This window comes from Rhodamnia argentea, chromosome 5 (assembly GCF_020921035.1).
Source record: "Rhodamnia argentea isolate NSW1041297 chromosome 5, ASM2092103v1, whole genome shotgun sequence".
Classification (NCBI taxonomy): domain Eukaryota; kingdom Viridiplantae; phylum Streptophyta; class Magnoliopsida; order Myrtales; family Myrtaceae; genus Rhodamnia; species Rhodamnia argentea.
The window spans coordinates 15,236,252-15,251,897 of record NC_063154.1 but is presented as its reverse complement, the minus strand read 5'-3'; the positions used below and the strand labels follow the sequence as shown (position 1 = coordinate 15,251,897).

Sequence of the window (15,646 nt, the reverse complement as noted above, 5' to 3'; positions counted from 1 at the left end):
AAGCGAGAGAACGAGATCACTAGAGAAATTAATCAGGAATAATAAATAATACGAGAGATTTATGTAGTTCGATTGAAATATTAGTTTATATTCTATGGTAGGGTCAATTGAAAAGCATATACTTATTAACCAGAGAATTATAGAGTTCTAGTTGCTCACGTTCAAGTATTTTCTAGCCCTAAAATACATCCAAGCCCACCGTGTTGGTGTCATGAAGTGGTTATCTCACCTTTTTTTCTTGGGAAGGACCTAAGTTTGGTGTTTCTCAAGCTTCCATTGGTTATGGCAATGGCATAGTTTTAAAACATATCATCATAATATGCATGAATATGGTTTCATGGTAGAATCGAGAATCGAATAACCAAACTAGTGAAAAATGGTAGGTTTCGGGTTTCAAGAATAGGGATATTGGCTTTGACGGGTAGGTTCCACGTTCTGGAAAGCGGAACCCGGAACCTAGGACAAGTCATTGTGCTTTTTATGTTCTATGTTTGCGAGCGATACTACGATATTCTACAGCATCCAATGATGAGTGCGTAATCAAGAATCATTTGTTTTAGCTTCCATTTCAAGCGATATCTACGACTAAGAGTTTTACTTTATTGATGTTTCATATTGTTATTGTGTTTAAATATGAGGTATGATCAGTGGATTGTAACGGCAAATTGCGATTATTAGAGGTAGTAATTCACTACAATCATTAATTGAAAATACAAGTAGAACTTAGGTAGCCTCTACAACCGACCTTAGAACCCGTGATCGGGTAGGTTCCGGGCTTCAGAAAAAGGGGAATCGGTTTCGACGGTTAGATTCTAGGTTCCAAGTGGAATTTGAAAGGAGCCTAGAATCGCTTACCCCTAATATTAGGGGCTTCCATTTTTCACACAATAATATTTGGTGAAAGTGCTCCAACGATATATCATTCCTCCATTTCTAAGTGTTAGTTTTAATCTATTTTGCTTTTATTCATACTTCAATTTAACTATTTTTCTTAACCTTCTGAATTTTAATTGGGTTCTTATCATGATTATTTGTTAATTTTTTTTTTACTGAAATTATTATATACAACACATCATATGGACATTCTTCTCGAGATAGAGAAATATTGTTGGTCTCATACGTTAACATCTCCATTGTCATGAAATTAAAAATACTATATAAGGTATTTTTCAGAAGTTAAAATAAAGTTCCGGTAAAATATAACTTGAAGATTAATGCTGCCTATACTTTGAACTTGATGTTGCTGTAAATATACGCTTGAGAATATTAAATTACTTAATCAAGTAAGAAAATCAATGACGTCTTCAACCTCATTTTTACAAAGCATAATCCATGACAAAATCCATGAAAGACTTGTGCATGTATTTAAGAAGATCGCCAGTAATTAGTGAATCTCCTCCCTTCTAAATTTGGATTCAAAAAATTTCCAATATTCCATAATCTCTCACTTTTCCTTTCCCAACTATGGGAATTGCTTTTAAAAAATGGGTCAAAAATCTTTACATACTTATTTTTTTATTTTTTTATGATCCGGATCCGCCAGTCGTAATCGAGTTTCGCCCTTTCCGACGGCGACTATACTTGGAGGGAGGCTGGCCCCGCAGCCCATCAGCAAGGGCCCCCCACTTAAGTCCGAGAAACGCGTTGGGAGAGTTTCGAACCCCGACTGTGGCTTACGCAGACGCTAAAGGGTTTGATTCTCACCAAACACGTCATGCCCGTGGTGGGTTACATACTCTTTTAGTCTGTAACATTTTGATTTTTCTCACCATATCTCTTCACACGCAAGGCATATGCTCTATTTCTAATACTAATTAGAGAACAATTTAAAATGTAAATAAAATTACCACAACTTAACACGTTCATGGAGCTTGTAGGTCATGTTTCATATGATTCTAGGTAGCCGGGCGACTCGGGCCTTAGAATTTTCCCACCTGGATCATAAAAGGAAAAAAAAAAAGAAAAAAAGAAAATGAAATGGACTTAATAAAGCCATGTTTTCTTCCATGGTAGGTTGCAAATACAAAAATACGGACATGCATTTTATTTTGAACTAAATCTGCGGATTTGTCATGTCCAAAGAGAACATCCCTCTCGAGTTTAATTAGTCATAACTATTTGTGGTTAGAAATTAGTCATAATCTTTTCAAAGAGTCATAACAAATCTGGGGATTTATGAGTAAATTATGGTTGCCAAAAAAATTGAACAGCTTCAACTTTTCCTTATCAATCACGTTTGTCTATTTTTAAGGGAAAATTGTATTAGAATTATAAAACTTGTCGCGAAAATGCAATTGAGCTCCAAAATTTACAAAAAAAAAGGTAATTGAGTAATAAAACTTGTCAAATTGATGCAATCAAGTTCTTTCGTGCATAGAATTTTCATTGTATACTTTTACTATTTACTGTCGTGTATATTGTCTAATTCACGAGTTCCGAGAACTCCCTTGCTCTTTGCCTATAATGGCCAATGTGTTGTAATGGTTTGGGGCAGACGAGCCCTCCCCGAAATAAAAAGTGTGTTTTAATACTCCCATGGCTTTCTAAAATCTTTCTCTTCTTCTCCCTGGAATGGTGTTGTCGTCTCGTTAGAATGGTATTTTTAGCTTGAAATGATGTTCTGGTTATAAGTATGCTCTACACCCACCACTCGATGGATTTTGTGGAATAGAAATTCTAAAGCCTTACGAGTTTTATAGCATAGTTTCATGATGCTTGAGGCAGTCCCTAGTTATGATTTGAGGTAGCCATCTAGTGAGGGATAGCATACCTACTGTGAGCATCGTGTTTCTACGCTATGACATTTCCACATCTAAATTTTTATCACACAAAAAAGGGCAATTGTCAAAGAAAATCGCGACATCTAAATTTCGAAGAAGATACGTCATGCAGGGCTCGAAAGAGTGAATAAATATTGCTAATTTAAACCATAGTACAGGGCAGATACAGATATAGATATGGGGACATGTGGGGCCTCCACTAAAGTCACATCGCATCAAGGTCATGGCCATTGCACTCGCCCTTCATTGCAGTCTTTGAAGACAATACACTAAAAAACAAAGACTTATTTTCAACTAATGGTCGAGCTCTAATCATGCAGCGACTGATAGTGACAGCCATCTTTCTTTAAATTTTATTTTGGCCCAGTGACGACGTGGAGTAGTCTGCTACCGTTCAACTTCTTTAGTCTATCTCCTCCCTCAACATTACATTCCATGCCCATCTCTCCTCTTTCTTCCTCGGCGTGGCGTTGGGGTCGTTCTCAAGGTTCTAGATCGTTGGATTGCTGGTACTAAATCTTCGCCGTTGATCCCTCGTGCTTTCTTGGGCACAACCATTCTTCCTCCTCCTCCTCTTCTTCTCCAGGGTCATCATTCTCCGTCTCTCTGTTTTCTCGCTCTTTGCTTCTGGTATTGGGAGATATGCTGTCAACAGAAACGAAATGGGTTGTGTTACGTATTAGTTTTTGAGTATTTGTGAGAATAACCGTACACGCGAGATGCAAATTCTTAAAAGAACGATCTCATAATAACACTTAATTAATCGTTATTTTTTTTTGTGGTCTAAAATAAACTATTAATTTTACAATTATTCAAAAATTATTACATAATCAATTCTCAAATGAAATCTACTTTTTTGTCCCGTAAAAATGACGGCTATCAAAGAAAATCACCATATGTAAGTTCCGCCTCGTTTGCACTGTACATGAATGAGTGACTCGCCCCAGCTTGGACACACTTTAGTAAACCTTTTTGAACTTCAACTGTATTCTTCTCTTGAATTTTAATTGTTCGGGCAGGAATCTAAGCCCAACCTACTGCCTTCATTGGTTTGAGTCGTTTGACCTTTAAAAATGCCCCAAAATATGATTTTCGACATAAGGCTCCTTTTATTTCATAGAAAATAAAAGATTCGAAAAAATATTTTTTTTAAATATAATTGTTTGTATGGCTTGAAATAATTAGCTAATTAAAAATATTCTTATCGTGGATGATAATTTATATATGGATATTTTCGTGAAAGATAAAATGTATTCTTTATTCATTCATTTTTATAAGCGATATAAGTGTTCATTTTTAAGAAAATATTTTTCAAATCATTCATTGGTTTTAGTCGATATTGCTATGATAAAACAAAAATAGCACTAAAAATAACATGTTTTTGCCATTAACGAATGTCTCTACAACATATGAAAGTTTTACCATATATGAAAGTCATTTACCCCTATAATAGATACATTTACCAAGTACAAGTGGCACACATTTATAGTAATACGCAATCTTATCAACATATTAGAAATTGATCGGTACGGATTGCTTTTCAACGGCAAACATCTAATTTTATGGTTAGAATAGTTGATGGTGGAAGCCCCTCTTAAAATATCAAAAAAGTATTTGAGGATGTACTGACCAACCACAAAGGGGTTTTTGGTTTTCCTCGATACGACGAGAAAATTGAATTTTATGCACTACTAACTAGGTTAAACTTATCGAGCTAATTACAAAGAAACATGTGCCTCATGACTTTTATTGTTTTGACTTAGTTAAAATACTTTCGAACGGTGATAATGCATCTACCCAATTGGGGTTAAATTGACCTTTCCAACCTAACAATCTTGTTTGGACCAAAAAAAAAAAAAATAATAACAATTTTGATGGGCATGTTTGTCATGTGAGACTAATAGACGCATAGAAATTTAGCCAACTAACATTCAACTATATCCGAGGCCAATATGATGAATACCCATCATATGCTACTATTACTTTAACATTATACTTACTGACCATCTCTCTTGTACAATTATTAAATATCTATAGTACGGTAATTTTTACGTTGACATAATCATTTTCTTAAGAAGTGTTACAGAATGTAAAGTAAAATTGCTTGTTACTAAAAAAATGTTATGCTTACCTAACTACGGGATTGGTGCAGTTGGTTGAGCCATTGCGAAAGTTTTAGCTCGAAATTGGGGAATCGTTCATTTGAATCCCACAAATTGCGTGCAAGCTGTTTTGGGTTAGAGTCACCTATTTTGCAGGATATTTCATTGGCTTAACCTCCACACCTATGGCCCTAGATTGTAGCAAAAACAATTGCGTACTTTAGGAGAATGCTAACTTCATGTGGTAATTTTTTTTCTAGTATGTGCACTTATTCTCCATATATTAGGTAGTTACCAAGCAAAAAGTCCTTATCAACTTAATTACAAAGTGAACGTCCCTGATGACTTTAATTAGTCATAACATTGTTTTTAAAAATTAGGCATAACCTTTTCGAATGGTCATAGTGGATATACAGGTTAAGGAGTAATTTCACATATTCTAATCTAACACTCATGGTTGGCAAAATAATTAAACAACTTCAATATTTCCTTATGAACTGAGTTTTTTTTTTTCCACTTAAAGGATTGATTTGAGGTGCTTTCTGTTAATAAACCTCTAAAAGTTCGGAATATGATAAATGAAAAGTCAAGGCATAACCTTTTCGAATGGTCATAGTGGATATACAGGTTAAGGAGTAATTTCACATATTCTAATCTAACACTCATGGTTGGCAAAATAATTAAACAACTTCAATATTTCCTTATGAACTGAGTTTTTTTTTTCCACTTAAAGGATTGATTTGAGGTGCTTTCTGTTAATAAACCTCTAAAAGTTCGGAATATGATAAATGAAAAGTCAAGACATATTGTCACCTAACAGTCAACATTAATTAGATATTAGTACATGACCACTTAACAGTGGAGGAAAGGAAAGAGACTTAGACATTGGTGCTCATGATCGGCCAAGGAGAGAAATAATCAAATGGGAGATACAAATATCATAATTTTTATACGGCAATCACTTAAGTACTATATTCTTTTTTGGATCATTAAGTGTCATGATTTATGTATGATGCTCACTTGAGAATCATAACTGATATATAACTTTTTCAAAGGTCATTTGAGCGCCATAAGATTTTGAAATAACAAGTGCCATGCCATGTTGAATTTATGAGATTCTTGAATGAATGTTCCTAAAACAGTTTGGCCCTTCAGCTGTGATTTGAAAATTATCGCACTCACGGCGACGTTTGACATATGGTTTGCAAGTCCACGTTGGTGGCTTGACAGATGGGACCCGCTGCGGTCTTTCTTTCATTTTAAATCGTTGGATCTCCAGAACTGAAGCTCACCCGTTGATTCGTCATCCTTTTCTGCGCTCAAATCTTATTCCCCTCTTCTTCTCTCAATCATTCTTGCTCTGTTTCGCTCTTTCTTCTCCTCGGCCAAACCATCCTTCTTATTCTTCTTCACTGTCTCCCCGTTTTATCGCTCTTTCTTTCTCGAAAAGAAAAAATCAAAGCAAAATGTCGATCGATCCTGCCCTTCCTGTTGCATCTTTTGCATGGGATATCTTGAAGCGGGTAGTTGTTCCCGTCAAGCGCCAATTCGGATACGTGATCTCCTCCAAGAGCTACGCCCAGGATCTTCAGAAGGAAGTCGGGAAGCTGGCGTACGAGGCTGAGAGGATCCACAATGCCGTCGAAGTGGCCAGAAACAATATTCGGATGGTCTACAGTCTAGTCACCGATTGGCACGAGACTGCAGAGAAGGCCTTGAAGGAGGCGGGAGAGCTGTTGGGAGAGTTCGAAAAAGCGAGTAAGAGTTGCTGCTACGGGACTCTTCCCGACCCCAATTGTCGCTATCAGTTCAGCAGAAAGGCCAAGGATAAGATCGAGCTCCTTCAGCGACTCGCTCGAGAATGCAGTGAATTCAGGGACATCTCCTTCATTGATCCTGCTCCGGGGAATGTCACTGCGGCCTCCGCTCCTTCTGCCAAGGACGATGGCGTCTTCGAATCCAGAGCTTCGATCCAACATAAAATCATGGCCGCTCTTGCTGATAACCGCAACAGCGTGGTTGGGGTTCATGGGATGGGCGGGACCGGCAAGTCCACCCTTTTGGAAGAGGTTGAAAGAAGAATAAGGGAAGAGAGGTCGTTCGATCTGGTCGCTAAGGCCGACGTGTCGGAAAATCCAGACATCAAGAGGATTCAAGAAGAGATCGCGTACGGGTTGGGCCTTAGTGACATAAAGAAGGAAGAGAATGTCAGCTTGCGAGCGAAGCTTCTGCGTGAGAGGCTAGAAGATGAGGAGAGGACGAAACAAGAAAATGATGAGGGGAAGAAGAAGAAGAAGAAGGTGCTCATAATACTGGACAACCTGTGGAAAAGGCTTGACTTGAAATCAGTGGGCATTCCTTGCGGACACGACAACAAAGTCATAGGATGCAAGTTGCTGTTGACTTCAAGATTCCAAGATGTTTTGAGTAGGGATATGGGCTGCGACAGGGACTTCCTCCTCGATGCGCTGAAGGAGGAAGAGGCAAAAAGACTGTTTGAGAGGACGGTGGGCGACAAAGTTCATCACGATCCATTCAAATCCTTGGTGGATGAAGCACTCAACAAATGTGCAGGTTTGCCTTTCCTAATTATTGCAATGGCGAATGTTTTTAGAGACGCGGATTTTCGCGAATGGAAGGATGTTTTGAGACAAATCGAGATGTCTACAAACAGAGGACTTAGTGAGAGGATAAACGAGATGTTGCAGTTGAGCTATAATCGTTTCAAAGGGGAGGATGGCAAGGAGGTGAAGTCATTGTTACGCCTATGTGTTGTTTATGGTGTCTCTAAGCCCTCTCTTGAAAACTTGGTGAGGTATAGCGTGGGTTCGAGGTTATTTCGAGAAGATAGCAGCATGGAAGAAGTGAGAGACAGGTTGAGCTCACTGATCCAAACCCTGAAAGCCTCTTCCTTTTTGTTAGCAGACGAGAAAGATGCTGATGTTTTCAAGATACACGACTTGGTTCGTGGATTCGTTGCCTCGGTAGCTTCAAGAGATGACCCTCTTCTGGTGTTGAAAAATCATGATAAGTCAGTGATAGAGTTGCCGAAGGACAAGCTCAAAAGTTGCACATCAATATGCTTTCCCTACGTCGACATGGAGGAGCTTCCTGAAGAGTTAGATTGCCCTGAAATGCGGATCTTTTTGTTTTTCACAAACAATGGATCTCTTAAGGTCCCAGGTTCATGTTTCAACTCTATGAGAAAACTCATGGTCTTACATCTTTCTCAGGTGCGGCTCACTCGTTCACCTTCGCCATTCCAATTCTTGGAGAACTTACACACTCGTGCCTAAATGATTGTTCGTTAGAGGATGTAGCCATGATCAGCGAGCTAAAACAGCTATGTGTTCTCAGCTTTGCCAACTCCAAAATTCAACGATTGCCAAAAGAAATTGGACAATTGGTGGAGCTGCGGTTGTTAGACTTAAACCATTGCTCAAAACTTGAGATAATTGAACCGGGTGTGCTTGGGAGCTTGATGAAATTGGAGGAGTTGTATATGGAGAATAGTTTTGATCGTTGGAATGTTTGTGGAGCAAACTCCACCCACTAATGCTGGTCTTATTGAGTTGAATAACTTGAAGAATCTCTGCACTTTGCATGTGTCCATTCTCGATCCGAGTGTGCTCCCGGAGGATCTAAACGTCGAGAAACTAACCAAGTACCAAATCCGGATAGGTGATGTGCCACGCGGCTAAGTCACAATGTGTCGAGCACATTGGGCTGTCGAGCACATTGGAGCTTCAGTTGGATCCAATGAGCGATATTCTTCGGAAAGGATGCATACGAGACTTTATTAGGCAAACCGACGGTCTCTTTTTAGACGGATTAAATGGAATTGAGCAAAGTATTTGCGCGTTCTCGCAGAAAGGCTTTCCGAAATTAAAGCACCTACAGGTCGAGAATAGTCCTTCCGTCCATCACGTCCTCCAATTACCATCACATACAGAGTTTAAGATGTTGGAGTTATTACTTTTCAATAACCTCATCAACTTGGAAAAGATATGCAACAACCACATCTCCTCCAATTCCTTTAGTGCATTAAAGGTAGTACGGGTTGAAAACTGCGACAAGATGGAAGTTTTGTTTCCTCTTTCATTATTGAGAGAACTTCCACAGCTTGAAGAGATCCAAGTTGTCAACTGCCACTTAATGCGAGAGATTGTAGAAGTGGATGATTGTGGCAAACTTGAGTTGCGGAATTTGCATGTCTTGAACTTGCGTGATCCGCCGAATATGAAGAACTTTTGCACCGCGGGATGGCCCCTTCAAGTTGTACATCAAACGACCGTGTTGGCACTCAAGTTGCATTCTTCAATGGGCAACAGGTAACTTTCTATCAAAACAATATGTTATTTGATGATCTTTTGTTCATTTGCTAATTAGATGTGACATAGATTATTGTCCTTATTCTTTCTTCTTCTTCTTTTCGGTTCATTTTCTGCCTAGTTATATTATCCTAATCATGCCTTCTCCGTAATTGCGTAAAGCAATCTTCTGTTACTCTTCATTGCGTAGAACTCTGGCAAAGAGAATGAAATCCATGTAAATTTAGATTGTGATAGGACTAGAGTTATTTGCGGATTGCATGCGGCAAGAAAAAATATGATATCTAGATGGCTTAGGTAAAAATCAATACGAAGAATGGGCAAGGGGTTTGGGTTTTCAAATAGTAGCAACGATGCTAATCTAATTGATGCACGTCTTTTCCCTATCGTGTGTTTCAATAAGCACTTAGTCATTGCATAAGCCCTACAAGTATAAACGCACACAATTACACGCATGTTCATACTTGCAAAGCATATAACAGATATAGATATATGTAAGCACTTTGGGCATAACAAACATAAATCTTCAACTTCTAATTGAAAAAAAAAAAAAAAGCATACATCTTCAACTTGTGCCAATATCTCGTAGTCGAAGGCATTACTGAGTGACTTTAAGGAAAAAGTTCACGAGATCCCCCATGAAGATTTAAATCGGTAAACACTTACTTCAAAATGTGGTTATATAAATTAGGGCGTATTGAAATTAAATAGCTGAATAGGGAGGCCATGTGCACAATGAAATTAAAAAAAATTAGCCTTTTCTTTGATCGTTTCGTATGCTTGGGATATATTTCAAAGCCTTTTCACGAAGTCAACCATCTTATTATTATTTTTTGTCTTAATCTCTGTCAAGATCAGTGCCTTTTTTTCCTCATTTTTCTTTATTTATATTGGAAATTTTCAACTCATTGTAAAAAATCACATGTGACAAATAGGTGGAAATTGTAGTTAATTGTTTAACAATTTTTTAGTGTAGTAGGTAAGCTGTTAAATTGGTTATTGATAGTAATAGAAGTAAGTAAACTAAGGATAAACAGTGACAATTATCATTGAAGTTGATGGTGGAGTTCAAGGCTCGTGCAATATATTAGTTTCGCAAGTTATTAAACATGAGCTTACATGGAGAGAAATTTAAGTTGCCATTATAAATTTATCAAGTATGAAAGGAAATTAGCCCCATTGTAGGTTTATTCTTATTATATAAATTACAATATTTCTCGCATAAATTGATTGGTCTCGGCAAAGCCCAAGCGGGCTTAGGTGGATGGCAAAGGCGTCAAAAGGAAGTTACTTCTAGTAACTAAACTTTTATGAGAGTAATTTCCCTTATGAAGTACTAAATTACTTTTCAAGATTGCTAAGTTTCCTTAGGTAGGTAGTAAATTAGACATACCTTTCTGTAATTAAGGAATTATAGCATAATAATTTAGTTCTCGTGATTGAAACTTGCCTTGTTGGTCACTCCATGAGATGTTGTCCTTTGTTTGTAAGTTGCCTTTCTTTCATAACCACGGTGATTCTACAGTTTCTATATAATTTTCTCATGGTAGTAATGTGCATTGTGAGATGGTGCAGTGCTTTTTGGCAATCATCCGACAAAATGAGCAATGTAACATCAAAGTAGTAACATAACCTAAGAGGGAGTGGTTTACCTTATAGGAAAGAATTTACCTTGAATGTACTTCCTTTTGCTCTAAGGATCACTAATCTTCGTAGTCATTAGCAAACTGAATGAATACTATTTCTTGATGACTGTAGTTTCCCTTATTGTTAATAAATTGCAAACAATATCCAATTGTAATACCATCCACGAATTTATTGTAAAAATGAAGTTCATTAGTTGTTTTTGGGGTCGTAAAATACCTTTTCTGATTTTTAAATTAGCCTTTGTTTATCATAGCTTTTTGTAAATGTAAAAATCATCCTAAAGTCCGTAAATTTTCTTCCGCAACCATTTGTAATAACCTGCTATAGCACGTATGCTGATGGGTCTATCCGTCAGGTTTCAATCCCATCCTTGGAGTCCTTGACAATGGTTGGACTTCCCAATCTGGAAGATATATGGACCGATGAATCTCCGTTGGGGCTGAGCAGTCTCCAATTTCTTAAGGTCTCTTCATGCAAATCTCTCTCAAAGGTCATCAACTCCAGGTCACTAGTAAAACTACAAAAGCTACACACTTTAAAGGTAAAAGATTGCGTTGCGGTACAGGAAATTTTTGACCTCGATGGACTAGGCGCTGATGCAAATATTGAGACTCTCTCTGAGCTAAACACCATCTATATAAAGAGATTACCAAGCTTGAGGTGCATATGGAACAAGAATCCTTGTGGAATTGTGAGGTTCCATAATTTAAAGCAATTGAAGGTGTCTGACTGTAAGAGCCTCGGGTTTCTGTTTTTCCCATCCATGGTTCAATCTCTCCTGCAATTGAGAGAACTAGAGGTACAAGATTGCAACAAGATGGAGGCGATTGTTATAGAGGATGAAGGGTCGAGAATAGAAACATCGAAACTCTAGTATTCTCGATGTTAACCAATTTATGGGTTGCAGGTTTGGAAAGTTTGACATGCTTCTCTCGCGGAAAGTGTAAGATTGATTTTTTTTTTCTGGTTTAATAATTAAAAATCTTCTTAGATTAATTCATCGCTGCAATGCAAAAGATGGCATTCCTTTCATCTAGTTAAAAATTGATGACAGGTTCACGTGAAGTTTGGAGTGAGGATCGTCTCAAATCACGCTACACTACTCTCTTCAATCAAGAGGTACGTAAGAAACGCTACGTCAAAATCTTAAATATAACAAAAATCCAATGATTGCATCAATTTTATGTGCATAGCACTTCACGAGTTTACATGCTGTGCATTTCAAGTTGCCATATAGCGTTACAAATAATTGGGAAGTTTAAATTCAAATCAATAAGAGTTGGATCAATCACATCAAATTATTAAGAGATAGTAAAAGATGATATATGAATATAGATAATTGTTATGCCGGCCAGCTAAATAAATAAAACTAACTAATAATTATATTGGAGAAGAAGCATGATCGCTAAAGCCCACTTGTTCCATATAATCACCGCACCATAAAAGCTGGATAAGCCAAAGTAGTGTTACTCTTCAAATTGTGATTTTGAATTGAAATGAAGAATATATAGTAATCACTATTCATACAAAAGTTGGATAATTAATCTTCAATGAGCACTATTGTCAACTCTCAAATTATGTGGTTAAAGTCACTCCTGGTAACTATATAGTAAAAGATTTTGTGACATAGTGATGTTCGTTGGAGAACACTATGTTTTTGTTAATTTTGCTATAAAATTTATGTATATTAAGTTCGTATCAAATCGTGTCATTTTCGGATTTCTCGGATAATCATTTGCAAACATGTTAATTCATATTATAAATTGCCAGCCTTTCAATTCTTATGTTGGTTGTTATTATAGAATTCCACTAGTTCTCACGGCGTGCACAATTACTTTAATTTGGGTATTTTGAAACTCGATGGATGGATGGATGAATTTCGTTGTAAATGCAAATAGCATTACTCGAGTGATGAAAAACAGAACATGATACTCTCTTGTTAATATGATAGAAATGTTTCACCTCATGAGGTAGATTATAGACATCTCCAGTATGAACTACAATTTTTATCTAACTATTGGATCATCCAACATGGAAAAAAAGCTATGAATCTTAAAAGGAAAATTTTATCAATTTTCAAGTGTAAAATGATATAAATAAGATTTGTTCGTTTTGACCCAAGCAATCCCCTTTTTCACTGTTTCGTTTTAGCATGACTTTTCAATTTTTTTAGAGTGACATTATATTGAATAACAATAACAGATATTGACTTTAACCGGAAGTAATGACGTCCTTGACCTTTTCACGTATATTTTGGAGAAATTAAAGATTAATACTGAAAAAATTGTAATATTATTTATATCACGCGTGTTTAATTTGAGTGAATAGGTAAAATTAATAGAAACCTAACGGGCTAACAAACACGGTATGGGGAATAATACACTAATTTTGAAGTTAGACTAGCCCAAAATGAGACATTGAAAATGCTTTTAGTAAAATGAAAAAGGAAATTTGCTAATATGGACAAATCAATCAAATTTGAGGAATATCGTCCTTTTTTTTTTCCAAATATTTCGTGTTGCCTTTTGAACTGTCCTTAAAAAATGTGGAAAGACAAATAATATGTCAAAACATAAATAGAAAAGCTTTGGTACGTCCTTTGCAAGATGAGGATGCGGCCACAATGGATAGACCAAGATTGTTAGGACCACCGCTTCTTCCATTTGTATTCATGAACTTTTCAAACTAACATAATCACTAATTTCTTGAGCGATACCACAGGTTGCGTTTCCTAGCTTGGAGACATTACGCATCTGGTGTATGAATAGTATTGATATAATATGGGACAATCAAGTTGCTAGGGAGTCTTTCCGCAAACTAAAGTCACTCAGCATTTATGGATGCAACAAGCTAGTGAACATTGTTCCTTCTTACATTCTTGGACGGCTCAAGAGCTTGGAAAGTTTGGAGGTAGAATCATGTGGTTCGCTTGAAGTTGTTTTCAAACTGCAGCCATTGAGTCCTCTAGATGGACATCCCATTGCTTGTTTCCCGTTAAAAAAGTTGGAGTTAGAGGGATTATCAAAGCTAAAGCATGTATGGGACAAGGAACTTCACAGTCAAGTCCAATTCCAGTGTCTCCGTTCCGTTACCGTTTCCGAATGCGAGAGCCTCACCTCTCTGTTTCCAGCCTCAATAGCTAGGGATCTAACGCAACTTGAGGAGTTGAAGATCGATGAATGTGGTGGCATTGTGGAACTCATCGAGAAGGACGGACTAGATCCTAGGGATGTGTTCCCTAAGTTAGCCTCCCTCGAGCTTAAGCGTCTACCAGAGTTGAAGTGCGTCTACACAGGGACACATGCTTTACGTTGGCCAGCATTGAAGATCTTGAAGGTGGATGGCTGTAACAAAGTGGAGATACTTGCTTCGCAACCTGAGAATGAGATGCCACTTCATGAACAACCTCTCTTCTTGATAGAAAAGGTACGACCCAAGATGTGACATTTTTGTTGAGAGAAATCTCTGCAATTTGTGCCATTGTGATTATAATTGACTGCAAACGGGAATGTAGGGATTTGCTTGAGTGCAAACGTGAGTACAACAAGTCAAATATAACGGATCAGTGATAATGTCTACTGCTTGGGGTGCATTTCCTTCCGTTGAATTGCATGAGACTCAACATCTTAAAATGCAGGACTTACACGAACACTCTTTTAACTAAGCTGGTTTTAGATTCTGATTTGACTAATTTCTCAGGGCGCATTCTCAAATCTACAAGAGTTAAAATTGGATTTATATGGAGGGATGGAGATATGGCATGGGCATTCTCATGATGGAGAATCCTTTTGCAAGGTTAGAGTTCTCGAGCTTCATCATTTCTCGAAGGAATCTGCAATATCCACATGTCGTCTTGTTCGGAGTTTAACCAACTTGCAAGAGCTGGTTGTACGCAATTCTGATATAGAAGAGCTAAGCGACATTGTGGAAGCCAAAGAAGGCCCAAGGCACGACCTAAAAGCAATACCACCATTTTCCAGATTTTTTCAACATCTCAAGACTCTAGATGTGTCATTTTGTGATGGGTTATCAAAGATGTTCACACCAACAATAGCTGGCAATTTGGTGGAACTCACGAAATTGAGGATAAGTAAATGCAAAATGTTGACAGAAGTCATTTGTGACGATGGAGGTGAGGAGGGGCTTGTGGTGGTTTTCAATCAATTGAAGTATATGGAGCTTGATGGGTTGATGGGGTTGAGATGTTTCAGCTCAAGTAAATACGCTTTAATGTTTCCACTCGTGGAAGATGTCATTGTGAGTGGATGTCCCAGCATGAAGTTCTTCTCCCGAGGGACCAATAAATACTCCAAAGTTGGAGAGAGTACAAGTCTCAACAGAAGCGTGGTTTTGGGAGGAAAACCTCAACATCACCATCCAAAATATGTTTAAAGAAATGGTATGCATCGATTATCAAATTCTGTTCAATTAGATGGTCTTGTTGCGTTTTGCTAACTAGAAGTTTACATTTAATGATGCTTTTTCTAACAGGCTACGATTGCCGGAGTAAAGTTTATGCAACCTGCCCGAGTTTCCCGAGCTAATTGAAAAATGGCACGGCGAACTTATTCCCATCAAGCCCTCTTGGCAATTAGAGTCACTCGTAGTGGATAAATGTCCATCATTTACTAACGCTATTCCATTCGGATTGATACCTGTTTTAAACGAAGTGCAAAGACTGCAAGTGTGCGATTGCAAGTCGCTAGAAGAAGTATTCAATCTCGAAGGGCTAGAGGGCGTGCGAAGCACTCGGGTGCTACCTAGTTTACAATTTCTAGACTTGGTC

The 15,646-nt window shown here is 37.6% G+C and overlaps 1 protein-coding gene and 1 pseudogene across 1 annotated transcript; both read left to right on the top strand.

Moving 5' to 3' along the window:
- The first annotated feature begins 6,343 nt into the window (after positions 1-6,343).
- LOC125315209 lies at positions 6,344-8,583 on the top strand (annotated as a pseudogene).
- Positions 8,584-9,144: 561 nt separating this feature from the next.
- Positions 9,145-15,404, top strand: LOC125315208. Its single transcript, XM_048279641.1, has 6 exons — positions 9,145-9,213; positions 11,216-11,323; positions 11,426-11,659; positions 13,582-14,286; positions 14,560-15,184; positions 15,352-15,404. The coding sequence occupies exons 1-6, from the start codon at positions 9,145-9,147 to the stop codon at positions 15,402-15,404; spliced, it is 1,794 nt and encodes a 597-aa protein (XP_048135598.1).
- The last annotated feature ends 242 nt before the right edge of the window (positions 15,405-15,646 follow it).